The sequence below is a fragment of the Cydia pomonella genome, chromosome 16 (assembly GCF_033807575.1).
Source record: "Cydia pomonella isolate Wapato2018A chromosome 16, ilCydPomo1, whole genome shotgun sequence".
NCBI classification, from domain to species: Eukaryota; Metazoa; Arthropoda; class Insecta; order Lepidoptera; family Tortricidae; genus Cydia; species Cydia pomonella.
Window position 1 is genome coordinate 6,472,092 of NC_084718.1, and position 27,268 is coordinate 6,499,359.

Below are 27,268 nucleotides of genomic sequence, written 5' to 3' on the forward strand. Positions count from 1 at the left end.
CAGGCTGTACTAAAGTACCAGGAGCTTGTCGACAACATAAAATATCTCCTGTTAGTTGTATGTTCGGTATGTTTTAATTGTGTAGTTAAAAAATGTGGTCATTGTCGGTTACTATTTAGTTGTTTTTTTTTGTTTTGCACTTAGTAGTATTTTGAGAACTTATTTCTTTCTACCTACTTAACTCCGCTCCGCACACGTCAAATTTATATCCTTTGCCTTTCTGGTAACTTGTTGTACATTTTGCTGCTTTTGTCACCCTCTTTTCATTCTCTCCTTTCATCTACTTAAAGGTTAACTGGAAGAGATCCCTCAAAAGGATAAGTTTGCCTTTGTAATTCTTACTAATTGTATGTTACTTTTAATGTGTATTATTGTATAATAAAGAGTATAGACTAACTACTACTACTACTACAATATACTTATATGGTATTCGTTCTAGAGATGTAGATGTAGTGTAGGGACGCCCGGCCGGAAGCAGGCGGGCTGTCGATCGCGTGTTGCGTTCATTCAGCCCAGTTCCCTGTAGTTGGAGCTGCAGGTTACTGTCCCGGCGGCATTCCCATACCAATCTCCTCAAATCTTCTTGTTTTCCTGCAGAACAGAAGGACATCTTTAAGTTCGACGTCCTTTAGTTCATTTTCTATTAGTGAATCTCTACCGAATATATTATATCGCAGTGCCGCGTACATAATGCATTCTGCTAGTAGGTGAAAGCTAGTTTCCTCCTTGCCACAGTGTGGACAGGAGGCGTCTCTGTTTATTTTCATTACCTTGAGATGTCTGTTGAGAGTATTGTGACCAGTAATGATACCTGTCAGTATTCTCAGACTGCTCTTACCTAGTTTCAGAAGATACCTGGTTCTTTTGTGGTCAATGCCCTTGACCATCATCTTGGACTGTCTGCAGCTAGTCTCTTCTTCCCATTCTCTCTGTGCTTCCATTTCTTTTACCTTTTCTATAACTCCCTTCGTGACATCCGCTGACATAGGTAGAGCCGGTTCCGGACCCATGTATTCCGTCTCCGCCCCCATCCTCGCCAGCTCGTCCGCTTTCTCGTTTCCTGTTACTCCCTGGTGCCCCGGCACCCATGCCACCGTGACACTTCTTTGCTTGCATATCGAGTTTAGCTCCTCTCTGCATTCTCTCACGAGAGCGGAGGTGACTGATACTTTCTTCAGTGCCTTCAGTGCTGCCTGGCTGTCGGTATATATTACAACAGCACCCTCTTGCTTCACACTCTCTTTGATTATACGTGCACAGCGCGCTATTGCACATACCTCAGCTTGGAACACGCTAGCATATCTACCCAATGATATTGATACTTTTTCTCCCAGTTTAGGGATCACAATGCCCGCTCCTGCTAGTTTCGTTGAGCTTCTTCTCGAGCCATCCGTGAAGCAGATTGTCGTTGGGTGTCTGACTTCCACTTTCCAGTTGTCTCTCTCTCCTATATGTACCCTGTACTTCTTGTCAAATATCTCCTGCCTTTTTATAAGGTCATTGTTTGCCATCAACATCTCAAATCTTGATAGTGCCTCTCTTTGTATCAGCGCGTGCCTTTTGTCCACGCAGCTTCCTCTCCATTCTTTACATGCTTTCATTCTGTACCACTGTTCTGTGGCTCTTTTCTCTACCTCAATCCAGAGTGGCTTCAAACCTAACATTACCTCCATTGCGTGTGTCGGGGTCGTTCTCATGGCCCCCGTCATCATTAGACACGCTAATCTCTGTACTTTGGTTAGGTCTCTTTGGTATACTTTGATATGGGCCCTATGCCACCATACCACGGCCCCATATAGCACCCTGGGTAGTATGACCGCCTTGTAGATCCAGTAGATCATTCCCGGCTTCAACCCCCAATTCTTTCCCACTGCCCTTTTACATTGATACAGTGTTCTTATGGCTTTTGCCGACTGCTCTTTGATGTGAGTTCTGTATCTAAGCGTTCTGTCCAGAGTAACGCCCAGATATTTTATCTCATCCACCATTTCTAGTTCTTTATCTTGTATCTTTATAGGTGTTATCTCTTTTATCTTCCTGTTCGTGAACAGCACAAGCTTTGTTTTCGACGGATTGAGATCCAGTCCTCTATCTCTACACCATCCCAGTACCTGTCTGAGACTTCTTATCATTATATCTCTTAGGACATTCAGAACCGCCCCTCTCACTATTAACACTCCATCATCAGAGTAAGCCTGCATATACATGCCCCCTCTATTGACCTTCTTCACCATCGAATCTAGCAGTAGGCACCACATCAGGGGGGACAGACATCCTCCTTGTGGGAACCCTCTTTTTGGACTAATCGTCTTTGCTGCTCCGCCCAACTCCGCCGTTATGGATCTTCCTTTGAGCATTCTTTTTATCCATAGTGCTATTGTCGGTCGGATGCCTTCTCTTTTCAGGCTTTCCTCTACGGCCTCGAAGGTTGCCTTATCAAAGGCTCCCTCAACGTCGAAGAAGCAGCCTAATGCGTACTGTTTCATATCTAATGCTCTTTCCACCCTCACCGTTAGATTGTGTAGGGCTGTCTCCGTTGACTTTCCTACCATGTATGCATGCTGATTCGCATGTAGCGGATCTCCGCTGCATTCCACTTTCTCTCTTATATGCTTGTCTATCACTTTCTCTAAAGCCTTCAGTACAAAAGACGACAGACTTATGCTTCTGAATGACTTTGCTTCTTGGTACGATTTCTTACCCGGTTTTGGCAGGAAGACCGCCCTCACCTCTCTCCATACCCTTGGAATGTAGCTTAGTGCTATACTTGCCCTGTATAACTCCACTAGGTCCTCTTTTATGTATCTATAGCCTTTCTGCAACAGTGCGGGCAGGACTCCGTCAGGGCCCGCGGCCTTGAGGGGCGCGAAGGAGCTAATCGCCCATTCTACCCTTCTCCGCCTCCACCACCTCCATTGCCGCCCCCCAGTCGGGTTCCCCCCCACCTTCCTGTTCCTCTATTTCTGTCACCTCCTCACAGTCCGGAAAGTGTGATTTCAGCATGACGCTTAATATCTCTTCTGGATCCGTGACTAAGTCTCCGTTCACTCTCAGACTACCCAGTTGGCACGCTCGGTCTCCAGCAAGCAGTTTTACCACTCGCGCCCCCTCTGAGTAACTGTTGATGTCACCTGTGAACCTTCTCCATCCCTCTAGGCTAGCTTTCTCTCTCAGTCTGGTGTATTTGTTCCTAATCTCTCTATACGCATCCCAGCTCTGAGAGTCATCCCTTTTTGTTGCCACTCTCATTGCCCTACGTACCTTCTTCCTTACCTTCTGCAGTTCTCTGTTCCACCATGGCTGTCCTTTTCCTGTTTGTACCAGTTTTTCCGGGCATGCCTTGTGGTATGCTCCTATTATAATCTCTTTCAGTCTGAGTGCCCCATTTTCTAGGTCATTCGCATTCTCATACCTGACTCCCGAGACAGCCGATTTCCTTAGCTCCTCTTCGTACTTCGTCCAGTCTGCTTTTCGTGGATTTCTTACCTTCACCTTTTCTACACGACATTCAATGCTGTAGAGTATTCTGCGGTGGTCAGACATGCTGTCCCCCTCATCCACCCTCCAGTTCATTACCTTGTCGCATATCTCTTTCGTTGCTATAGTAATGTCAAGCACTTCTCTCCTTGCCCTCGTTATAAACGTTGGTGTGTTATACCTATGTTCATAATTTCTAGGTCATTGCTAATCATAAATTCTATTAGTGATTCCCCCCTTTCATTGGTGTCGGTGCTACCCCACACCTCGTGATGTGCGTTAGCATCGCAACCAACAAGTAGGGGAGTTCCCTTACCTCTGTACCTCAGTACCGCTTCTTCTAGTTCTAGCGTCGGTGCTGCTCCGTCTCGGTATTCGTTCTAAGATACATAAAATACTACAAATCGATTCACAAGAGTTAGCGGAAGATTTGTACCAGCAGCACTGGCAACATCTGTATAAGTACCCGGGATATAATGATTTGTCACTTTATGTATAATTGATGCGAGATTTGATCTCGATTACTATATGCTAGAAATAAGTGTTGCCTTGTGATTGTAATATTTGTAATGTCACATTAACGCTTTTGCGGTCCAGATTATAAGAAATCCTCAATTCAGGTCTCACTGCCACCACAGGGTTGACGTAAGTACCGTATTTTCAGGTGAAAAATACTACATGGAGTGCAACGCGTGCGCCTGCGTGGTGGGCGAGCGCGTGTGCGCGCGGCGCGCGTGCGGGCGCGGCTCGCTGCTGAGCGGCCTGCCCTGCAACTGCCCGCCGCACCATCTGCCCGTCGCCGCGCCCGCCCGCCGGTACCCTAACGCTTGCCTCGCCAGGTAAGTCTTCATGCCGGCATCGGCACACACCGGACTCCCGTACAAAATAACTACAATTTAGTACTTACGTCATTAAATAGTATGTACGGGCTATGGTCCCGATACAAATGGGAACAAAAGTGCATTCATATTAATCATTCCCATGTGTCCCTGGGACAAATAGGAATACACCATTATATTCTACGGCTGAGTAAGCATTATTTGTGGCAGGTTCCAGGAGTAGGATAAAACTCCTGGAAACTGATTAAAAGTAATTGATTTCTTTCATAAGTCTCCGCGCGTTTTATGTTATACCCGGAAGTGTAGATAGCAATACCGTGCTTTTGTTAAGATATTATGCTAAATTGACTATGTTGATGAATGATACGTATGTACTTATACTTATCTGTTATGTCACTTTGTAATAAATGTTAAAATGTTAATAACAGATGTGCGGGCGCGACGGACGCAGAGATCGAGTTCAGCATCGGCTCGGCGTGCGCGGGCGCGGCGTGCGCGCGCCGCTCGTGCCTGCCCGCGCGCAACGTGTGTCTGTCGCGGCTGCAGGCCAGCTGCCCGCAACATGTCTGCGGTAACACCTTATTGCTATGTTTTTGAGGCTAATCTAGTTTGCTATTAAGCTGTTACATTTTGGATTTCCTCGGCGCGCAACTTCCACAAGTCCTACTTATAATTTCCTCGATTATAATTGTCAACTGACCAGACTATAGCTATTAAGAGCCCATCAACGTGCTCACTAGCGCCACTGCAAAATAATTGTGATGGGCTCTTAAGGTGGCGTTAGTTAGGGCAATTATAATATAATAAATAACCATTTGCTAACTGTACCAAAACCTTGGTCGCTAAATACCAAGGTTTTGGTTCAGTTAGCAAATGGTTAGTTATAAATCAACAGACAAGTATATCATTCATTTTTTTTGTTCATAGTGAATACAAGTCACTGCAACGCCCAGCCGCTAATGCCGGTGTGCGACACTGATGGCAACACACACAACAACCCGTGCCATCTCGTCCTCAGCGGCAACATGTTCGCCTACTGGGGACAATGTTTGGAGCGGTGCTCAAAGGTTTAATTATTAATTTAATCACAAACACACACCTAGTCATCAGATACGTAGGTTCTATAGTTTTTCCAGATCAGATGTACCTAGACTGTTCGGGGATTATTTACATACTTACATATATATATATATATATATATATATATATGCCAGTATATTTATGCCAGTTACGGAAAGAGAGACCTAAGCCCTCCTACGTGTACACGTTCAACGCAGCTGGCCAACTTTATTGTCACGCGTGCAATAGAGTATTTAAGAGCAAGTTCTGCCTGGCCAGCCACATTAGGGCTCATGCTAGACAACGTCCATAATGTGTTTATTTGGGGTCGCCGTCATCGAAAACGATGAGGAGGACTATATATATACATACTTACAAAGAGACAAGAATATTTGATAGTTGAAGTAGATATCACTGTCATAAGTACGGGTCCGTACGTTATGCGGTAGTTTAATTGTCAAAACTTGACATTTCACAATTTAGGTATATAGGTACCATAACCATAAAACATATGACACCGTATCGGCTGTCAAACTCGGGGAAACACCACTTCTACAATGAACAACTTACATACTTATCAGAATTATCTGTTTTGATCTTCGTCCTGCTACTTTGAAGATATAAAATAAATATATTTTGCTTGTGTTGCAGGTTGGACATGTTTGCGGAGCAAATGGCATCACATACATCTCGGAGTGTGCTGCGTGGGCTGAGTATGTCAGTGTCGACTACCGCGGCCCGTGTCTCGCGGTAGGACCTATATCCGACCTCATGGAGCCTAAATGCCAGGTCGACAGGATAATCTGCCCACCTTTGATAAAACCCAACTGTCTGGGTTTCACGCCTCCTGGCGCTTGCTGCCCTAAATGTGGAGGAGCTCTAAGAATACTTTATTCAAAGAAGCAAATAGATAGAGCCCTATACGGAACGAACATATCATCCTCTGTGATAAATTTGAAGAATGTCTTAAGCGCTTTAGAAAGGCAAGTCAAAATAGCGGAATGCGCTTTAAGAGGTTATTTGACTATTGAGACGGAAATATTTGTAACCGTTGAGACGATATTAGAGAATCCAACTGATCTGCAGCTGCGCGTGTGTGTTTTAGAAGCTGAGAAACTAGCTGAACTTATAAATCGGGAGAGCCCGATTATTTCAAGTGATTTAGGTTTAAGCGCGTTGTCGTATGCGTTAACTGTTCATACGTATCCAACCAAAGGTGCATCTAGTTTAAGTGTATCTCTGTTAGCAGTTATTGTATCTTCTATAAGTATTTTTGTTTTAAGATAAAACTGAAAAAAAAAAGAATATTGTTATTGTAAATATGTAATGTGTATGTAATGTAAATAAGAGAATGAATTTGAATACACCAAATATTAGTGCCATTATGAGATTACTTGTATGATAAATTGTCAACAAATAGGGAGCGTGCATGAACTGTAGGAGGCAGCACAGGAGCCGTCAGATTTTGGCGCCAGGCGTAAATGTGATGTTTATAGTTCAGATGTAGCCCACAAGATGGCAGAACCTACTATGCACGAGAAAACACGTGACGTGCGTGAATGTACATGTTTATGGTTCCGATTTAGGGCACAAGGTGTGCAAACCCTCCAACGCGCACGGTACCTATATGCGACAGTATTTTAATCTATTGTCTTTTATGGCATATTACTATAGATTATGCCTTATTGTGACTAGTGAGTTCATGGTGCCATTTTGTTATGTTGATTGTAGGTACATAAGTAATATTCCGATAGACTGATATAGCATTTTACATGAAAGACAATTTTATTATGACATAGTCAACCAACCAAAAATCTGCAATTTATATAACCAATTTAATAAATGATATTAATGTTAGAATTAAGAGAAATATTATCCCCTAAAACTCAAAAGAAAATTAAATGAATATTAATTAAAAAATAGTTTAATTTTGTATTTTTAACATACAACGCCTAACAAAAATAGTGGGTATTCTGATAAGGAAAAAAAAATATGCGAAAAATTTCTGGCTTTTGTATGGAGGGTTGGCCCACAACGATGCCCTACCCCATAGAAAAAAAAATCGCGTCAAAAAAGACATTTTTAATACCTACGTATACTTAAAAACACAATATTCCTTAATATTTCTTTATTTTTCACATAACACAGAATAATCGAGGAATATACGTTTAAAATGTGAATTTATATTATCACAATAATTGATCACTTATAATTAAATTCGGTTAAGTCTCTTTTATCGAAAAATATATTGATTCTGTCGAGTAGCTGAGGGTCGGTGACTGTCTTGGCGAGCTGAGCGAAGCCGTCGTGCAGCACGGGGTTGATGAGCTGGAATCTCTCCAGGGGGAACGTGAGGATTAGCTCCAGATATGCTATTAGGATGTTCTGGAAGCAGTGCCTTTGCACTTCCGTGTCCTGCAAAATAAAGGGAATATATATTGGCGCCCAACGTGGAACCCTATTTAATATATTTTTTTCTTTGAACTCGCTCGCTCACTTTGAATCTATTGTGAAATCAGTTTTATTTCGACGACTATCCTAAACCTCCATAAAATTTTAGTATGAAAACCGTATCTTTACCGCATGTGCTCGAAATATTTGGCGCCCAACGTGGGAAAAATCTTTTTTTAGGCTTTCGTAGTCAACTAGGAACCCTTATAGTTTCGCTATATCCGTCTTATCGTCCATCCGAGGCTTTGTTCTGTTATCGTTAGTGCTAGAAAGCTGCATTTTGGCATGGATACACAAATCATACATTGCGACAGAATGGTAAAATACAAAATGTTTTTATTTATTTGTTTTTTCTTGCTTTGACACAATAGTGTGCGGCATCGTTGGATAGGTCATACAAAATACAAATACAAATTACAAAATTTCTTTATTAACAAGGTAGAGTTGATTAGAGGTTGATGAAGTTAATATTTTCGGAAATAATCGCTCCGAAAGAAAAAAAATGTGCCCCCTCACCGTCTAACATTTGAACCATGGGTCCAAAAAATATATGAAAAAAAAAAGTGAAATAAAAACTTAATAAATACTTTCAATGCAAACTATAGCAAACATGATCGATCCAGTCGTTCTTGAGTTATAAAAAGACATACAAAGCGCTGCAAAGGTCCTTGCCGCCCTTATGCTTGTAATGTACAGTGAGCTGAGAAATTGCATGGAGAAATTATGAATGAATTTCATTGATAAAGTCGCCATTTAATTTTAAGGTTGATGGTACATGATACTTACTAATAGCCCATGTTTGGCCTAGTTTGACAAAATGGTAACCAAGAAACCCTACTCTGAGCATGGTATGACATGCTCTTGGCTGATTTTTTATTTATTAAAAATATTAAAATTGATAGCCAATTAGTGGCTTGGAATATTTTAATGCTCACCTTTATGTGGGTTATATTAATTAGCTGAAATGAATATACGTACCTTGCTAATGCTCAAAGCTCGTTGTTGTTCAATTTCTGGTGGCACCGGCTGCGGTGGGATGATTGGCTCCACAGTTTTATTCTTTTCGTACGTTGGTCCATCACATATCGTAATGTTCACCTTGCGCGTTGCCAAATGGCTTTCATCAGTTACGCTTACTTTCTTTTCCTTCACTGGACTGCTTTCACTTTCCATTATTCTTACTTTCTTATTTACTACCTTATCAGAATCAGATTTTTCAGAGTTCCTATCGATATCAGTGTCAGATTCATTGACAGTTTCACCACCAGTAACTTCAGTGATTTCATCACTGTAAGTGTTATCAGATTTCGTAACAGTACTGTTTGCTTTAAAATCTGCGAATGTAAATGGTTTTGGTTTTTCCATACTTTGATCAGGACCGTCACTATCTGTTGTAATATTTGAGTCTTCTTGTTTTGTTGGCTCAGATGATTCGGTAGTGGTTTGTGCATAATAGTCATCGTAGTGATTTGATGAATCTGTATCAACTGAACTACACGACGCTCTATCTTTTACTTCAGGCTCATCAAATACATTTATCAAATGCTTCACGTAATTATTGCATAGTAGTTCCCAAGTAGCTTTAAGATCAAATATTTTAATTATGAACCGATCATATTCCAGAGTAAGGTTTAAAGTCGTCGTGTAATTATGTAGTATTATAGGCACATCAGTAGGCTTTAATTTGAATAAATGAACTCCGGTAAAAAATACATCCGTCAAAGCTATAATTTTTATGAGCCAGGATGATGTTGTCTGCTTGTATAGATTGGCTGCATAGTCGAGGTTTGATACTTTCTGTACAAGAAACTTCAATCCGGGTCGAGAGTCAAACTGCATCGCCCGCATGTAAGATAGTTCTAAGCTTTTTAGTAACAAATCCACGTTATCATTATTTAGGAAGAACCTGTAATTGCAGATATTTGAACCCGCCTTAAAACTTTCTAGTAGGATACTGTTTATACCATGAAAGACATCAGAAGAAGCCTGGATCAGCACCGTGGCAATAATTTGGACTAAAATTTGATGAGCCAATAAACCCACAACCAAGCCTCTATGAGGAATCCTAACCGTGTATAGCTCAGGGTTTTGAGAATGTGTGGACTCTTGAAGGTAGATCAAGAAAATGTAGCTCCTATCATCGATAAGCATCAAGTTGCTGGAAGAATTCTTAGGGTTCAGTTTTGTATGACCATCTCCCCTTAGCTGCTCGTTAAGGAACACTTGTTGGGCCATCGCATGTAATCTTACATTATCGTTCACAGAGCAGTCTCGTCTTGCAGCTACTTTCACCATGGCCAAATCTCCATAAAAGCTGTTTGAGTTCTCCTTGAACGCGTGTGTAAGTTGCTTCAATGGAGTTAAGCAAACGTTGCAAGCTCTATGAAGACTTGTGCACACGATTTCCCATTGATTATCAGTGAGCAGATGGCCCGATGTTAGAATAATGTGCCTTATACATGACGCTCCTAGTCTGGCGATTGGTTCCTGAGGTTGCGCAATGCATTCAACCAAAATTAGTAAAATCTGCTTCAGAGCAAATGTGGCCTCTCTGCTTTCAACCATCTCAATTTCATCATCAGAACTGCCGTCTGTTGAACGTTCTACGTTTATTTGTTGTAAATGATGTAAATATACGACTATAGTGTCTGTAGTCATTCCGCAGCACTGCTTAAAATTTGGCATTACACTATCCCAATTGGTATTGGCAATGGCGATTTGCCGAAGCCAATTCTGCACCGTAGGTAGAAGCAAATGATTAATACAATGAAGACCAAAATGCGTCCCGGGGACATCTATTGTATTTCTTAATAACTTGAAGAGGGTTTCCATAGCTGCTGGTTGGTTTTTCTTTGAGCACACGACAGTGGCCGATATTAAGCCTTCAATTAAAACATACCACACTTTCAAAATGTTACTAGGTCTATCGAGTTTCAATAGACAGTTGTTAGTAGTATTTGCAGGAGAAAGACTTGTAGATAATTTTCTGTAGGAAATTAAATCTTCTGCGCAATGTTCGTTTGATATGTATTTGGTTATATCAAGAGAGTTGCTAGGAATTATGGGATCCACAACAGCTAAAGGCATATCTCCTTTTATTCTGTTCCCTGTGTTGAAAATCGGGCACTTTGGCATATTGTACATCATAGTCAAGATATCAGCACAGCTCTCTAAATGGTACAAGGCTTCTTTGCACATATCAACTATAACCTTTTCCGTTTTTTCTTCACTTAGGGGTATGAATTTGCTGTTCTTAGAAAATTTGAGGCTTATGCTCGGTTTAGGCTGGGTTGGGCTTGTAGCTTTCTTGGGCTTCGCTTCAGTGGCCTGAGTTTCATCGTAATGTAGACCTTTTATATGACTGAGAAGGCAGAGGATGCAGTCTAAAGCAGCGTTAGCGAAGACTAAAGTGTTGTCTGTGTTGAGGAACACTTTAAATATCTCCAGAATGGCGGAGTACTGGTTAGAATTGTTAGCAGCACGGAGCGTGTTGAAGAGAGGTCGCCATCCGGATCTTATCTCCATTCTGTTGGTCTCCACGAATTCACAGATGCAAGATATTATTTGTTCCTGAAAATGAATTTCGAATGAGTTTGTACATCTCACACTTAATTTTAAGACAAAATTATTCCTAGGTGCTTCTTTTCTAATTTCTTTCGAACATTTGCTAAAGCGAAAGAAAATAATTGAAGAAACATGAGATACGAGTACATAGCTGATTGGGTGTGGATATGATATGTTAATTGAAGTTGAAGTTGAAGTTAGAATTGACTCCACTAGTAAGTTAGGGAACATTTGTACCCACTAAAGCGTCTGTACTGTCTTAGAAAAAATAATCAGTACTCAGCAAGCCGCCTTCTTGCACAATTATAATCCCAGCAAATCAGCATACCAACTTGAACTGTTCCTAATTGATTGAAAACGTACCTGGATGTCATCATCGCACAACTCCAAACACAGAAGATTCTCGAAAGGCTTCAGTAGCGCTTCATTGAAATGGAAGTGCGGCAGTTCCACCTGCTGATTGAGGAGCGCTGTGGCGCAGTCATGGAGGCATTGGATCGCGAGGCTCGAGATCTGGATGTCTTTATGACAAGCCGCCTAAAACACAACAGGTAACACTTACTTATATACTTTTTGCACATTAAATATTAGTAAGGTTAAGTTAGGTTAGCTTGAAAATTTCAAGATGTAGGAAGAGCTCTCAAGTAATATTAGGATACTTTATACTTTGTAACTCCAACACTGCCCGTGCTACAGACAAATTGTGCTCTTTTTCTTTTTAGCCCATTTACAAGTCTAGTTTGACATTTCTCGTTTCTTAAATCTACAACCCCTACTATCTTACAGATATATTTGATAGGGAATCAAGTAAGTCTTGCTTAAGCAATGAAAAGTCACGAGGAAGTATCAAAAATATATTTAGCTCATACCTGCATGAAGTGTGGTCCAACCACAGTCCATATAGACATCCTATGAGCCAAAGGCCTTGCGGCTCTGAGACAGCGCAGGGCGACATCGCCAGCACGACATAAACCTCTGGCCGCTTCACCGCTGCTACTTGACCCGGAATGTTTGCCACGCCGCCACCACGGCAGATTGTTGTTGGCTAAGTCTTGATCCCAACACGAGAATAACTAGAAGAAGAATAATGTTTGTCATAAAAATCCGTTAACGTTATAGCGTTGTTAGCACAACTTCGCTTTATGAGCAGAATTTGCATTTATAAATTAAGACTTATATTTATAATTTATCGTCATTATTTTATATTAGGTATCCACAAAAACATTTAGACATCGTAATTTTGAGTTTTGACAGAGGTGAATATATTTTTTCCTCAGTCTCCCATTGTCCACGAACGCTGTAGAGGGTTCAAAACGTCGGATTGTACACGGTGTTTTTTTTAAAAGCTCGTTAACTTCGGACATGGCTAAGTACATTCAAGGAAACTGAATGACATAGTTTTTTATTTATTTTTTATTTTTTGTATAAAGTAATTGATAACGTTGTTGTTACACGGACATTATATTTAAATCGACCACACAATTGAAAACTATGACATATCAATGACATTTTGAATATCGATCGTCCGAAATAGTACTAGTAACAAATGTATAAAGTCATACTAAACACTAATTAATATGTAAACATACCCTAAGGGAAACGTACACGCTCGAAGGGGCCTTATCAGATGAAAATAAATGCATTATTTCCAAAATGGATTTAATTAGAATACCCCGGTTTTTTTGATAAAGTTACTTAATATAAGCTTAGGAATGCACCCTTGAAATTAACGTACTTTAAAAAAAACACCGTGCATTTTACAGTACATATGGCGCTACTTTACCGCACTGGTGCGGTAATTTGCACTTGTATCGTAATTCGTAATGTCCTATTAAATTCCTTATATGCGATATAAAATGAATGTTATTAGTATTTACGTGCAGAATACGAAACAAAGCACTACGAGTCACAATTTTAATTGCATGCGTGGCATCCTGGTCTTGACCCTAATTTGTAAAACACACTGAGTCTTACCAGCCTATGATGATGTGCCACAAGTCTTTGCAGAGCAGCTCTCAGAGTGGGAAGGGTTGTGGTAGCAGCAAGACGAGTGAACAGCGCGTCACCTGCAGAAGATAACGCACAGCATACGCGAGCTGCACCTGCGCCTGAGATCACGTTCCCACCCTGATCAAAAAATAATTATTAAACAAATAATCATAAATCTACTTTGGTAATCCTCTGACTGTTTCTGATACTAAATAGTGTACCGTGTACAGCAGTCCTTTTTTTAAGTTCATATTTGAAAAATAACATTCAGTGCCTGAATTCATGTTTGAAACGACTCTGAGAAAATGTTTTTTGTTTAATATTGATTTCCTTTGCACAAATAAAGTAAGCAACTCACCTCTTGACGACAAGTTTCGACTATTTTAGCAACAGACATATCGTTATTCAAATTGTTCTCCATCATCGGTTGCAGGTAATTAAACACATCCACACTAAAAGAAAAAAAAAATACGATGTTTTCGGGTAATTCCGAATGTCGCGAATCGTCGGATAATCCCGAAAAGGGGCTCTTATTAAGATGGAATTTTAGGTGATTTTCATTAGATTTCGGAATTATCCGACATACGAAAGTACCCGAATACACTTTTAATTAATATTATATTGTTACAAATTGGGAAAGGTACCCCGTTTACCACGTTTCTAGGGTATCTATGATATTCCAAGAATAACGTTTGAAAAGTATGCTGTCAAAACATTTTTACAAGCCAGTCTTGTTTTACTTGTAAGTATACTCGAGTACTAGATCTCAAGTGTTAGATCTTTAGTGATTGATAATTGATAATTTTCGTACCAAGTCTCATCATCCCGGCTATCTAACCCTAGTTTAGCATCAGCTTGTAATATCGACACTGTTTTATTCCTGCCTGTCTGCATGGCCACTATGGGGGTGGCATTATTGCCCTGCTGTCCGAATAGTGAGTGCTCGAAACTGGACACGTACTGACATGCCGCGAATATGTGCTCCCAGCACTCGGGGGCTTTTGAACCCAGTTCTAGACCACCTGGAGACGAAGATAAAAATTAAATCAATGTTATTTGTGGCGCCCAACGTGGGAGTTGCACAGTTCGAGTTTTGTTTAGATGCATGAAGTAATGAAAACAATTTAAAAGTGTAATAGTTAGGCCAATAGGTAGTAATAATGACGCCCAACATGGGACATCATAAATAGATAAAGTCCGAGCCCAAGGATCAACGTTATGTACACCCAGCACTCGGGGGCTTTTGAACCCAGTTCTAGACCACCTGGAGACGAAGATAAAAATTAAATCAATGTTATTTGTGGCGCCCAACGTGGGAGTTGCACAGTTCGAGTTTTGTTTAGATGCATGAAGTAATGAAAACAATTTAAAAGTGTAATAGTTAGGCCAATAGGTAGTAATAATAACGCCCAACATGGGACATCATAAATAGATAAAGTCCGAGCCCAAGGATCAACGTTATGTACAGTCGGGTTCAGAAACATCTTTACAAGCCTTTATTTACACGACCTTATTAGCAGTGTCTCAAGGGGCCCACTGATTACCAGTTCGCCGGACGATATCGGCCTCTCAGTTATTTGCGATTATCAGCTTTAACGAATAAATGACAGCCCGATATCTTCCGGTAAACTGGTAATCAGGCCCCTTTAGAGACGTGAAACTTGTGAACTCGACTGTACCTACAGTCGGTATCAAACAGTGACGGCCAAAGTGGCCAATTATATCGTAACACATCTGTTACCATATGAATTAATGTGTCCCGATATGTTTGGATTTGTTTGTGTCCTCATTAAACGCAAAAGTATTCAAATGCTTTTAAACAAATTGTTCTGAAGTCTGAACCTTACCTGTGATTAGAATATCCAACGATAAGGCGTGCGTGGAGAGAATTTTTCCATTTGGAGGCTGTGATATTGCTGAGTTTGCCAAGAGCGCCAATATGCTGCTGCATCGGTTTTGAAGCCCCAATGTATTGCTCACTCTTGCGGCCTGAAAGTGAAAGATAGAAGAATTAGCACAAAAATGTCTTGCATTGCAAACTAAAGAAGACAAGAGTTTGCACTTTACACACACAAAAACTGTTGAATGAAAATAAAGGGTTATTTGCGAGATGAGAGTATCAACTTAACTAGGAACTTAATTAGGTTTAATTTCAATTCCGTCTAATTGGCAATTATTGTTAAGTATGACCCAAAAACAAAAGTAAAATTAATTTATAATAGAATTTCTTATTGTAGCTCTTTGTCAGTCAAATTGTGACGACTTTGTGCAACAAAAGTCACTAGACAAGATGCGTATACTCTAAATGCTTCTTTAAATCTCTGCTCCTCTTTTACTCTTAGTTGTTTACTATTAACTATACAGAATCCATTTGGCTGGAACTACATAGTAAAGTTTACGTAATATTGCATATACTTTGTGCAGCCCCTCCAGACATTGTATGGTAAGCCCTTCCCACGCAATCCTCTTCCTCTTGCCAAACGTGTTGATCTTCTTCGATATGATCACGTTCAGTTTCTGGTTCCTATTCCTATATCCGGTCAGAGGCACGCTCAGAACTGTCACCATGGAGTCCCAGATGCACGTTAAAATTCTGTAAGGATAATAAAAACTAGTTACCGTAAGGTAAACATTATCCTTAAGTCGTAAAAGGGAAGAAAAATTCGTTGATTTTTTCCAATGTTTATTTAAGGATTCAAGCTTTTCAAATAGCGCTGTAGAAAAGTTCTAATTTTGTTATACTTCTCGCAATAAATTGTAATTCATATACCTTCTTGCCCATCGCAAGCTGGCCTGATGTTGCGTTGAATCGTTAGTGTTGTTGTACATCATGGATACTTCTTTCAGCTTCTGCCAGTCTGACATCACGGGGTTCTGATCCAAACCACCGAGGTCTGAAAAAGGAGATCATACGTACAACACGGCAGGGTATTATTTATAAAATTATATTAGGTTATTAGGGTTTAGGGTATATTAAGGTATTTCCTTGGCAATAGAATTTTTGTAGCTAAACACAATATAAATCAATATTTTTTTCCCGTTAGTCAATTGATCTAGCTCTTTGAGAGCTATTCGGTCGACTAGACTAGGACACAGGTAGGAATATGTGTGCGATCATAATATACATTTATTCATATATGGATATAAAGATATTTATTTATGTATAGTATGTAATAATATATACTTTAGATATAGTTTTAAATTACTCTTTTAGGTATGGGTTAACTGGAAGAGATCCCTCTTAGGGATAAGTTCGCCTTTGTACTACCCAATTATTTTCCATCTGATGTAATATTTATTTTTCTCGTACAATAAAGTGTTTACTTACTTACTTAATTACTAGACCTCCACTGCTTTCATTTCTTCACTTTCTTACCTGACAACAAGTGTACCAACGGATGGTCGGAGCTGGGCACGTCTTTCAGTAGGTCATTATTCAAAACTTGCTGATATAGCTCTCTCAGCCACGTGGCAGACAAGTAGACTAGTACTCCGCTGCCTTGAACCTCCTCGACAAATTCATCTTCTGTTAAGGAGACTTGAATTTTCTGTACAAACAAATTATTGCCGTAAATAATATAAGAAATTTTCTATTCGATATTATTATCAAGCGAGCCTTATCATTCCATCACGTTACTAGATAGTTCAGAATTTGAATTGTTTATACTTAATCAAATATGTGTGGCGTTATTCTGAAACGTTTGTCAAAACTAACAAACCGTTGATAATCCCTTCCCTTCAGAAAGCGATAAAATTATCGAAGGTTTGTAAAAGGTTGCTAAGTTTTATGTACAAGAGGGTTAGTCTTTAAACTCACACTAGGTTCTCTGTAGTAATCGGTCCGCCTCTGCCGCAAAGTAAGAAGCAAAGCAGCATAAGTAGCCAGATAAACCCCATCAGCATTCATAATACAAGACGTAGCCGGTGGCTGTGCTGCATTATGTTGGCAGCACTTGGAAGCGAACTCTTGCATAGCTTCGTCCACTTCGATACAAGTTCGTAAGTTTAACAGTTTTGGGATTAAGGAGTTCTGGAGGGTTTTGACGAACTGTCTTGCGTTATGGCGCTCTAGGTCCACGTTGCATTCAGTGGTGGTGTATCTAAAATAATTCATATGCAGCTGTAAGATATCTTTAACGCTTTTAATTAAAGAAGATATAAGAATAGACTTTAGAACTAGCGATATTATTTCGTATTGATCGCAACAAAAGTTGAGAAAATAATTAGAAAAGAAACTCGCTCGATCAACAGAGGACACTTATCTATCTTAAATCCGACTGGTTTTCATCTGTTCAGGTGTTGATCTTTTCATGTGTAGAATCGTTTTTGGCGTCGATATTGGGATTAGAATGGTGACGGCAGCATATAGGCGTTCGAATTCGTAGTTACCTTCCAAGATTTAGCGTCCTTGGTATGGTCTTGGTCTTCTCGTGGGGTGAATCACTTTCAGTGTCGGCGGCGGGGCTGGGATGGTTGGCCCGGGAGGGTAGGAATACGTTATCAGCGTCCGAGTCTGCTTCGGCGTCACTTCCCGAACTCATATTCTCGGGGCCGGAAGTGTCTGAGGAATGTAGTATGAACACATTTCATAAGAAAAAAAAGGGAGTATATGAAGCACCCAATGCCACAAACTTTTTTAAAAGTTAATTTGAAAAGTTTCCATAATCCATAAGCAGTCTTCTACAAAAATGCAAACGTTAGGTAATTTTTGAGACCAAACAATATGCTAATAGGAAATAATTCTTGAAAATGTACCTGAGGAATCGTGGTCCTTTTCTTCGTTACTCTGAAGAACTGCGACCACGTCCCTGTTCAATAAACAAAATCTTAGATAGGTAGTAAAAAGTAGTTAGTCTAACTAAACATTTACTGTGAATAATCAGTTTATGGATACTGCTATTAAATAAAAGGAAGGCGAAAAATGTTAGTAGTAAAAAAATACAAAATTGGGTACTAAAGCATGCTGTGATTCCAATTTTACCTATAGGGGCTAGGCAACCGCGCCAAAGTCTGATACGTTAGCGGGCCACTATAATCAGCATCCTGCAGCCTAGGCCAGCTCTTTAAGATCAGAGCAGCGACTTCTGGCGACAGGTACTCGGTGGTGCCGGAGCAGAGCTTCTCCAGGGCGTCGAGGAGCGACACGACACATTCTGCCGCCGTGCCGACCACTTCGGGGTTGCCGCTGCGGCCGCATTCTTCTATGCCGTCCATTATTCTGCAAAAGTTCTATGATATAATTGTTTCATTTTTGTCAAAGTCTATTGCCTAGCAAAATATAGCTGTTAAACTACAATTTTATATGCTTCAGTCGATGTGGGAGGCCAATGGTTGATATTTTGTATTCAAGTTTTGAACCATTAATATTATTTAATATTGGTTCTACTTGGCTCGATATGGGAGGGAAGAGCAGCATTCTATGGTCTTTGAGAACTGAAGATTTAAAGGAAAATCCACCAGTCAGATTGACTGGTTAAAGATACGATTGTCTCAAATTATACGTGCTTTGTTAACATTAGGTACTCACAATCGTATGATCGCCATATCGTCACTATGTCGCTCCATCTCAGCCTTCTTCAACAGCACCAGCTGGCACAACCTCTTCGGATTCTGTAGCAGTTCTTTCGTGCTCCTCAGTGGTTCCACTCGGTGTGATATAGGAGGGTAGAGGAGCATCCGATGGTATAGGGCTTCGAGAACTGGTCGGAGGTTTGAGGTGGAACCCACCAGGCGGATTAGTTGGTTAGCTATGCTGTGAAGATAGAAAACATAAGGAGGCGACATGATTAATATATTTCTTACAGATGTGCAAGTTGCAAAAAGTTTCAAAAAAGTTGATATAGTTCTCGGAAATTACAGGAAAATTTTACAGGATATTTTTATCAAAATGAACAATAATCGTATAAAAAAACAAGTGCAATGATATACACGCATCAGCTTTCAGCTGCTAGTGTATCAAACAATATAATATTAAGGAAACTTTAATTTTGGAAACGGAGTATTTCAGTCCCTGATACAAAAATATGAGAAATTTCGCAATTTTTGAATCTTTCCGCCGTTTGGTTTATATCAGAGATACGTTTGAATGAAAATGGTGATATAATACCTGTAAATAGCTTTAGCCTGTTTGCTATTGAAGCTTGGAGCACACACTAGAGCTCCAGAACCCCTGCCTGAATCATCAACCAGGTGACCTTCATGTTCCCTAAAACATATAAAAATATTTAATTTATCCTTGAAGATTGTTTAAAATAACTCTTAAATAAAAAACGATTCTTTACCTGGATTTTATATTCTTGTCAACCCTCGGAGTCCCAAGAAAAGATATAAGCGAGGGGCAAAACTTCTGCCAGAGGAATGTCATGAAATGAGAGTTGCCACTAACTCTCTCCGACAAACTTGACATTAGCGTCAACAAGCAGTCCAGGAAGAAAAGGGCCACTGGATTTTGTTTTGGTATCCTGAAAACAGTAAAGTCATTTATTATCTACGAAAGATCAGACTGATAAGTTCTTGGGTATGTTTAATACAAGGTAAGTATACAAAGTATCTCAGAGAACCAACCGAAAGAGTACTTATACTTTATCACAGGAATTACTTGCACACTATAGGACTCCACAACAGCTATAATTTAGTTACGGTCCAGGGGTGAAAATTATGCAGGACCTCGTGAAAACGTTTGTGATCCACGTCGCGTGCTCAACGTGAACAGGACTGGGCACAGCTTTCTCAGAATTTCTAGATGTCGATCTTCGGGTCTCCGAAACATATCGCTCGTAAGTGACTAAATATTCAAGTAAAACCCTAAAACTATAGTTTAGATTAGATACAAGTGATGTCGGAACTCACAGCTGTGTCTCAGAGAGTCGGCCGCATAAATACTGTATGACGGGTATTACTTCGCTGTAGCAGCCCACAGCAACAATATGATTGCGGCCCAGAGGTGACCCGTCCGATAACAACTCTTGGCACTCTTCATCTAAAATCAGAAACATGGTTGAGGCGAGTATGTGAGTTTGTGTCTGTGAGCATCTAACCTGTACACGATTACCATGTACCAGGCATAGGAAAGAGAACAAGACAAAGTTACGAGCAGAGGCGGCGCTAGGAGTGGGCGACCGCCTACGGCCTCGCGGTCCGAGGAGCCTCGCGCCTTAAATACGTATAACTGAGAAGGAACGTAAAAAAAAAATCTTTATTTCTTACGCCACCAGAGGGCCTCGCTAAATGTACCTTGCCCACTCCAAATGTTGGTCTTGCCCCGCCACTGGTTACGAGTAAAGTAGCAGATTAAGGACCACAGCTAGGAGCTAATAGAAATCAAAAGGAACATACAGTAGTTAAGGATTTTCGGCAGGCGCAGATGAGAATAGGTATTTGCATAATATATATCATTCCCATTTGTATCCACCCAGTATCTTCACCTCATGTACCTATGGCAGCGGTCATGTGAGGCGTGTATACATGGGAATACACCCGCAAAGCCGACCATTCAGCGTTAGAGATACCCGACACTAGCGTCTCTTGAGTGTCGACGTCTGGTCAACTCTATGGCTGCTGCTCGACGCAACGTTGGCGCAACTGCGCAGCAACACCATTTTCCATAGCGTTGACTAGACGTGGATACTCAAAAGACGCTTATGTGGGGTCTTTAGACGCGATAGGCTGAAAGTCAGGTAAACATGTGCTTACCGAGCTGTGCGCAATAAGCTCGCAAGGCTTGCGCCGCCGCGGCCCTCGCGGCGGCCGCCACGTGCGGCGCGGCGCCCGCCGCCTCGGCGCAGCGCCCGCATGCCCACACGCAGAGCCGCCCGTTCAGCGTGCGCCGCGGAGATAGAGCGAGAGATAGGTACATGCGGAATATTTGGACCTGCCACAAATCAGTCACAATTCGAATAAAATAACCGAATCACTCTTTGGATCCTGAACAATCATACAGAAAATATCATTTTACGTTATTCGAAACAGTAGACAACAGAAAAGTTATCACAAAGCTATTCTTATTTGCCAAAATAGTCAGTCTTATCCAGTGACACATGCGTCACGTTACGCCTTATTTTAATTGGTAATGCTATTACACGTGTATAGATCCGGCAGAGTGACGAAAATTTGACATTTAAAAAGATACGTAAACTCCGAATCCGATTCTTTGAGCTTACCTGAGTATCCGGCAAGTGGTACATCACTGAAGCGGTAGCACATAGCAGTTGTGAAGGCATCCATAAGGAGTCGTCTTCTGGCTCGATTCCGCGATGGAACCGATCGTCGCGGAGTATTTTCTGATGAGACAAATGACATATTTTTATTTTATTATGGTTAAACTAGTACTTTCAAGTTGATTACAACAAACGAAATTCCGTTGATGATTAAAGGATATAAGACTATGATGATGACGGACACCTAATTCATTAATTTCGCACATGTATATGGAAGTTCTGTAGAGCTACCGCTTACTTACTTACTGGATCTACATTTTTTTAAATATATTATAACACTTTTTACTATATAGTATTAGCAGGGGCCCAGAACGCTACGTAAATGGAAATCCTGTAGAGTTGCCGCTTTATACCTACTTACTGGATCTATATCAGAAAATCAGAACACTTTTTGCTAAGGTGGACAGAGAAAGGTATATTTGTGTAAAGATTTTGTGACCCGCTTAGCAGCAAAATAGCAGCAAGTGCCCACTAAAAGGACAGCTCTGATAATCCCTATATAAACGCTACATAAATGGAAGCCCTGTAGAGCTACCGCTAACCTACGAGTACTTACTGGATCTATATCTTTTCTTCTATATCAGCAGCCTTTCTGACTCGGTGTTCGCGGTAGGCTTTCTGGCAAAGATGACAATTGTACATCGACAATCGCCGATCGTCAAGAAAAATTAATGATCGAGATGACAGATGCAACGAAAAAGTCACCTCTATGATTGTCGCTTGGATAGGCCCCCTGATAATTCCTATACATAACTACGTACATGGAAGCCCTGCAGAGCGAGCGCGACGAGGCGCGGCCGCTTACTCTCGAGCGCGACTTGCAGAGGCAGCAGGCACACTCGTCGCAGCTCGTAGGAGGCGCGCCGCCCGCTGCTTTCTTGTATGCATAACGCTTCTGTAAAGAATTGAAGGCAGAGACTATTACGTAAACGTTCCAAGGGTGAGACGTGAGACTTTTTAAAAGCAACCCGATACAGCTCAAATTATAAAGATATTGTTATTTTACCCATGAGATCGACTCTCTATAGACATACAAGAATGTAATGTATTAACGGTGATTAATAAGGGACATCTCGGAAGTTCAAGCTCGGAAGTTCAGTGGTACCCTATGGCAAATTTCTTTGTTTAAAAAAAATTGCTCTGGCATAATCAATATGACAGTGCGATACGTGCTATATTACGTACGCCGTATGCCACAGCATGTATACAATATCTTATCATATTTTGGAAAAGTTTTATATGCATGCTTAGTACTTATTCTCATACAGTCCGACTAACGATGGTGTCACCATAATGTATGACGTCACAAATTAATAAGGCTCACCGCTTGAGTGAGTTTTCCTGTAAACATTGCTCAATATGTTAACTACCGCATAGATAAGCAAAGGCATATTGCATAGGTACCTACATATAATCTATAGGGAGTACCTATATGCAGACACTGCGCTTCTCCAATAAGGTCATCCCTACCTAAATTTGGCTTTACATATCTATTTTTCCTGATTGGGCGTACATAAGTGAGATGTTAATGTGTAGTTGGTTAACTTTTATTTACCTAATGCATCCTGGCAAGCTTTTCTTAGCGCGTTCAACTTGGGCCCGGTGGCTTCTTTAAAGACGTCCTGCAGTAGTTCCTCCATACTACAGAGAACGCATAACACACGTTAATTCCAAACACAATCACTAATAAGTAAAATGGAATATTTTAGTTAAGTGCGTTACAGGCGCGCTTTTGTGTGGGTGTTGCTTATCGTCGGTTGACGTACGGCGGAGCATGCTCCGTTGAAAAATCAATATCTTGCCTCAGATGGTTACGATTGAGAATGGTGGAATCAACAGGTGGTAGCATTGTTGGTGCAAATACTAATAGCGCACTCGATAATTATTATACACAATTTAGATAAATTAATAATTCCTTGAAATTAAATTGTAAGGGATACATACTTTCGTAATTTGGGTGCATGTTTTCTGAAGTCGTAATAACTAAAATTGGGCCAAAAATGTATAGCGAAAGCAATAAATTTGTATATGTTCATTTAAATCCGAAATATTATGTATAATAACCGACGTAATAAGTGGTTAAAAATAAAACCCTTTATTATTTAAATTTACCCGCCCATGATTATTAGACAGGTGACATTACCAGTGTTGCAACTATCAGCAAAATAAAAACCCTTAAAATAATTACTAATTAAAACAATAATATATCGGAACAATATACGCAACTATAGCCGGTCAAACAACAGGTCAGTAGAAAAAAGTGCGTAAATCAAATTTTCTACGGGATGATAACCCTTTACGCCTACACTTTATAAATTTGCCGCTTTTTCTACTGACGGAAATGGCTTGATACACTATATAAATATTCATATTGACCGGATTTCTGAGGCTGAAAACACTGGCATTGAATTATCTATGGTTTAAAAAATACATTGACTATCTATGGTTACATTACTTGCGCTGAGTTATTTATTTATCGTTGAAGTTGAAATTAAAATAGTACTAAATATCATAGTAGACGAATAATATTCTAATGCTATTCATTACATTTTTGACATAAAACATAACCATTTTTCGTTCTTGCCCAGTGAAAAATAGCTATTCTCGGATTTCAACTTTGGCAACATTGCGGTGTATATGTCAAGATCGTAGTCAATAAAAATGGTATCTTGGAGTGCTCTAGGCCGATCTTTCGGCATAAGTTTACTTAAAAATCAAGGCACTAAGCCAATCGTAGTCCAAAATGTGAAACTATCAACTAACAAAGCCCTCTTTGGCGGCCATGAGCACAACACAATGCCACTGCAGCCATCAAGGTACGGTCGCACTGACAGTGATTACCTAACCATTAGCTATTTGTTATGAATTGTTCAAATACTTATCACCAGATACAATTTAAACGTATGTCAAATATGAACATATAGCTTTAAAACTAGTTGATATTTACCGTGAAATAAGTGGTTATCCGTCTAAAAATAAAAACATAACCTAAATTTTCAGATGGCAATACATCAAGTTCAAAGATATGTTCCACTACTACACCCTGGTGGGGCTGATCCCTGTGGGGCTGATCATCTTCTACACGAACGTGTTCATCGGGCCGGCGCAGCTGGAGCCGATCCCGGATGGTTACAACCCTAAGCACTGGGAGTACCACCGCCATCCCATCACGAGGTTTATTGCGCGCTACATCCACTCCAGCCCTCAGCAGGTATACAGCAGCATCATACTTACAACTAGAGATGGGCCGAATATGGAGTTTGCCAAATACAAATATTCAGCCGAATTATTCGGTTCATATGTATAATTTTAATAAACCATTTGAAAACACTCAAATTACATTAGTAGCTAAAGATGAATCTATTCTCAAATACATTTTCAACACGATCTCCAAATAATCAAAAATCTTCAACATGCCTCATCTAGTGTTTTAATGACAACGGGAAAATCAAACCTGATGGTAGTGTTCTGGAGGCGCTTAATGATTGCAATGTTACAAGTTACAATAAGACAAACATAATGAAATATTTGCCTAATCTTGCACTTGAATTTATCTTAGTCCTTTCTAGTTGTATCCTAAAGAGCCCTATGTTTTCTTCCACAACTGAATCCCAAAAAAAAAAATAAGAAAAATGTAAGATAGCTATAATATGTTATACAAAATTTTATTTAATATGCCAAGCAAACAAGAAGCAAAAGTGTATTTTATTTCCCTCAATACAAATAATTGTTCTGCTATCTTATTTTAATTATATATTTCAGGAATATGAAAAATTCATGCACTGGGTTGATGAGGAACAGCAGAAGGTCAAGCTCCGTAAACTAGAGACAGAAATCCAAGCCAAGATGGCTGAACGTCAAGATTACCAGGCATACTACTACCGCCCCATGGTCAACAAATACCTCCGCATTGAGAAGAAGATCAGCGAAGAAATGCAGGAGCGCATCGGTGATGACTACAAAGATTAAGCAACTCAGTGATGTTAGTATAATAGTTCAAGTGATTTGTTACATGTAGATAATAAACTATTAATTGTTGCTTAATTTTCTGTTTCAATGTGAAATGGTGTCATGATTTGTATGGCTCTCTATTTGAAACAGGACTTCAAGAATCTTAAAAACACTTATATAAATGGTTGAGTAATGCATTAAATTGGATTGGATTTCTACTTGCACAAAACCATAGGGTTTTTTTTTCTCTCAATCACATTCTTAACATATTTCACAATAAACATGCAGTGAAAGACCAGACTGGTCTTTTAAAGTTTATGCAATAAGGCATTTACTACAGCTATAAGTAAATTGGTCTGCTCGTAAGCTATGTTGACTAATTGATGGGATATGTATTCATTGTAATTTGAGTCCTGTTTAATTTAGACAGTTTCGTACATGCCTGGTGTAAAGGGCCTCCCATCTAGTTTATATATATATAGTCAGGTTTACTATGACTTGTGTAACTTAATTTATGAGATTTTGCAATAATTTGTCGAGTTTTGGGCAAATAAAAAACTGCAAACATATGGTAACATTGTTATTTATTTTACAGGAAAATTCTAACGATTGACAATAAATTCCAACAGTTGGAATCCTTACAAAATTAATATTCAACACTTACCTAGCACTTTAATGCTACATGCAGTTTGATATGATTCTCTACGCGTTAATTCTTACAATGGGTTAAAATATAAAGCTATTTTATTTGTAAATGAAAATGAGAATGGTAAGAATTTTAATTGTACCATCTTCATCACTAATGATATTGATGTCTCTGTTTTGAAAACACTTTCTTGGCCATTTTAAGACCTGGGCGGCGGTAGCATGGTCGCGTTTTGTCGCCTGTCGTGTCATGCGTCAATTTTGCACATTTCTTTTTAAAAGATGGAGTTTGCTCCTCGCTAATTTTAGCAAGGTGAATTCTAAAAAAATGTGCCCCTTAATTTGACAGCCAAGACAGATGGCGCTGTACTGCGCCATATGTTTTGCGGTCACTGAAATGTCAAACGTAAACTTTTGTCAATAAGAGCTACCGCAAAATGTATGGATGTGTACATTGCCATCTCGTTTGCCTGTCAAATTAGAAGCACGAAATAGTTTTAGATTTTACACATCTTACTAAATCAATGTATCTTTGATTCTGCCAGTGTCGAGGTCTATACTTTTGATTTCGCACACACATACTTGTTAAACGTGAAAGGCGATAAAAACGTGACCATGCTACCGCCGCAGGGAATGTTTATGCAACATACTCATGCGTCCTGTGTAGTTTTATGGCCTTATTCAAAAATGTTAAATCCCATCGATAAAAACGTTCGTCGCCGTCTTTTTGACATTGGTATTTGTTAGATGAAGACAAAATTGAACTGAGATTTATTACTCTTGAGTGGAATGGGGGTTAATTTATGAATTATTTTCTTTTATCTTTCACGTTCCGTGTAGTGGCGCATAATATTGTAACTGGTAAGCAGTTGCAGGTTCCATTCCTCTAAGAATGTCAAGTGTGGTTCAAAAGTCTAGCGTAACTTTTTGGCATAATTAGTACTTACTTGTCACAGCTCTGTACTTCTAGTGTCAATTTATTCGATTGCGTGACGTGACGTACGCGTTTGCGTTAGACTCATTTTGTATGGGATTTTGAGTTTCCAAAACGTCCCGCTTGGCGCGCTGATTCTAAAT

The 27,268-nt window shown here is 39.9% G+C and overlaps 3 protein-coding genes across 3 annotated transcripts in view; 2 read left to right on the top strand and 1 right to left on the bottom strand.

The window, feature by feature from the left end:
* Positions 1-7,295, top strand: part of LOC133526678 (reversion-inducing cysteine-rich protein with Kazal motifs) — a 53,203-nt gene extending 45,908 nt beyond the window's left edge. The window contains exons 15-18 of the mRNA XM_061863384.1: positions 4,142-4,316; positions 4,745-4,887; positions 5,244-5,383; positions 6,027-7,295. Of these exons, the coding sequence (XP_061719368.1) occupies positions 4,142-4,316; positions 4,745-4,887; positions 5,244-5,383; positions 6,027-6,662 (1,094 nt within the window). The 3' untranslated portion in view covers positions 6,663-7,295. The remainder of the gene's footprint in view (positions 1-4,141; positions 4,317-4,744; positions 4,888-5,243; positions 5,384-6,026) is intronic.
* Positions 7,296-7,442: 147 nt separating this feature from the next.
* Positions 7,443-23,634, bottom strand: LOC133526677 (brefeldin A-inhibited guanine nucleotide-exchange protein 3). Its single transcript, XM_061863383.1, has 24 exons — positions 23,540-23,634; positions 23,151-23,236; positions 22,357-22,490; positions 21,539-21,658; positions 21,072-21,249; positions 20,229-20,358; positions 19,661-19,840; positions 19,486-19,584; positions 18,907-19,131; positions 18,361-18,597; positions 18,135-18,187; positions 17,769-17,940; positions 17,197-17,479; positions 16,756-16,927; positions 16,150-16,273; positions 15,795-15,972; positions 15,227-15,368; positions 14,191-14,401; positions 13,738-13,831; positions 13,365-13,517; positions 12,260-12,463; positions 11,754-11,927; positions 8,805-11,396; positions 7,443-7,790 (listed from the first exon to the last, which is right to left on the bottom strand). The coding sequence occupies exons 1-24, from the start codon at positions 23,629-23,631 to the stop codon at positions 7,578-7,580; spliced, it is 6,246 nt and encodes a 2,081-aa protein (XP_061719367.1). The 5' UTR covers positions 23,632-23,634; the 3' UTR covers positions 7,443-7,577.
* Positions 23,635-24,216: 582 nt separating this feature from the next.
* Positions 24,217-26,115, top strand: LOC133526694 (NADH dehydrogenase [ubiquinone] 1 beta subcomplex subunit 5, mitochondrial). Its single transcript, XM_061863406.1, has 3 exons — positions 24,217-24,411; positions 24,596-24,806; positions 25,358-26,115. The coding sequence occupies exons 1-3, from the start codon at positions 24,257-24,259 to the stop codon at positions 25,562-25,564; spliced, it is 573 nt and encodes a 190-aa protein (XP_061719390.1). The 5' UTR covers positions 24,217-24,256; the 3' UTR covers positions 25,565-26,115.
* The last annotated feature ends 1,153 nt before the right edge of the window (positions 26,116-27,268 follow it).

Bases quoted from the DNA above. Each gene is read 5' to 3' on its own strand.
- LOC133526677 (XM_061863383.1), bottom strand. From the start codon at position 23,631: ATGAACATATACAAATTTATTGCTTTCGCTATACATTTTTGGCCCAAT. The intron at 21,659-22,356 runs GTACGTAGTTAT...TTGTCTCATCAG, and splicing joins TCGCTCTGCAGGGCTTCCAT to AAAATACTCCGCGACGATCG. The intron at 17,480-17,768 runs GTAACTACGAAT...GAATTATTTTAG, and splicing joins AGGACGCTAAATCTTGGAAG to ATACACCACCACTGAATGCA.
- LOC133526694 (XM_061863406.1), top strand. From the start codon at position 24,257: ATGGTATCTTGGAGTGCTCTAGGCCGATCTTTCGGCATAAGTTTACTT. The intron at 24,412-24,595 runs GTACGGTCGCAC...CTAAATTTTCAG, and splicing joins ATGCCACTGCAGCCATCAAG to ATGGCAATACATCAAGTTCA. The intron at 24,807-25,357 runs GTATACAGCAGC...TATATATTTCAG, and splicing joins TCCACTCCAGCCCTCAGCAG to GAATATGAAAAATTCATGCA.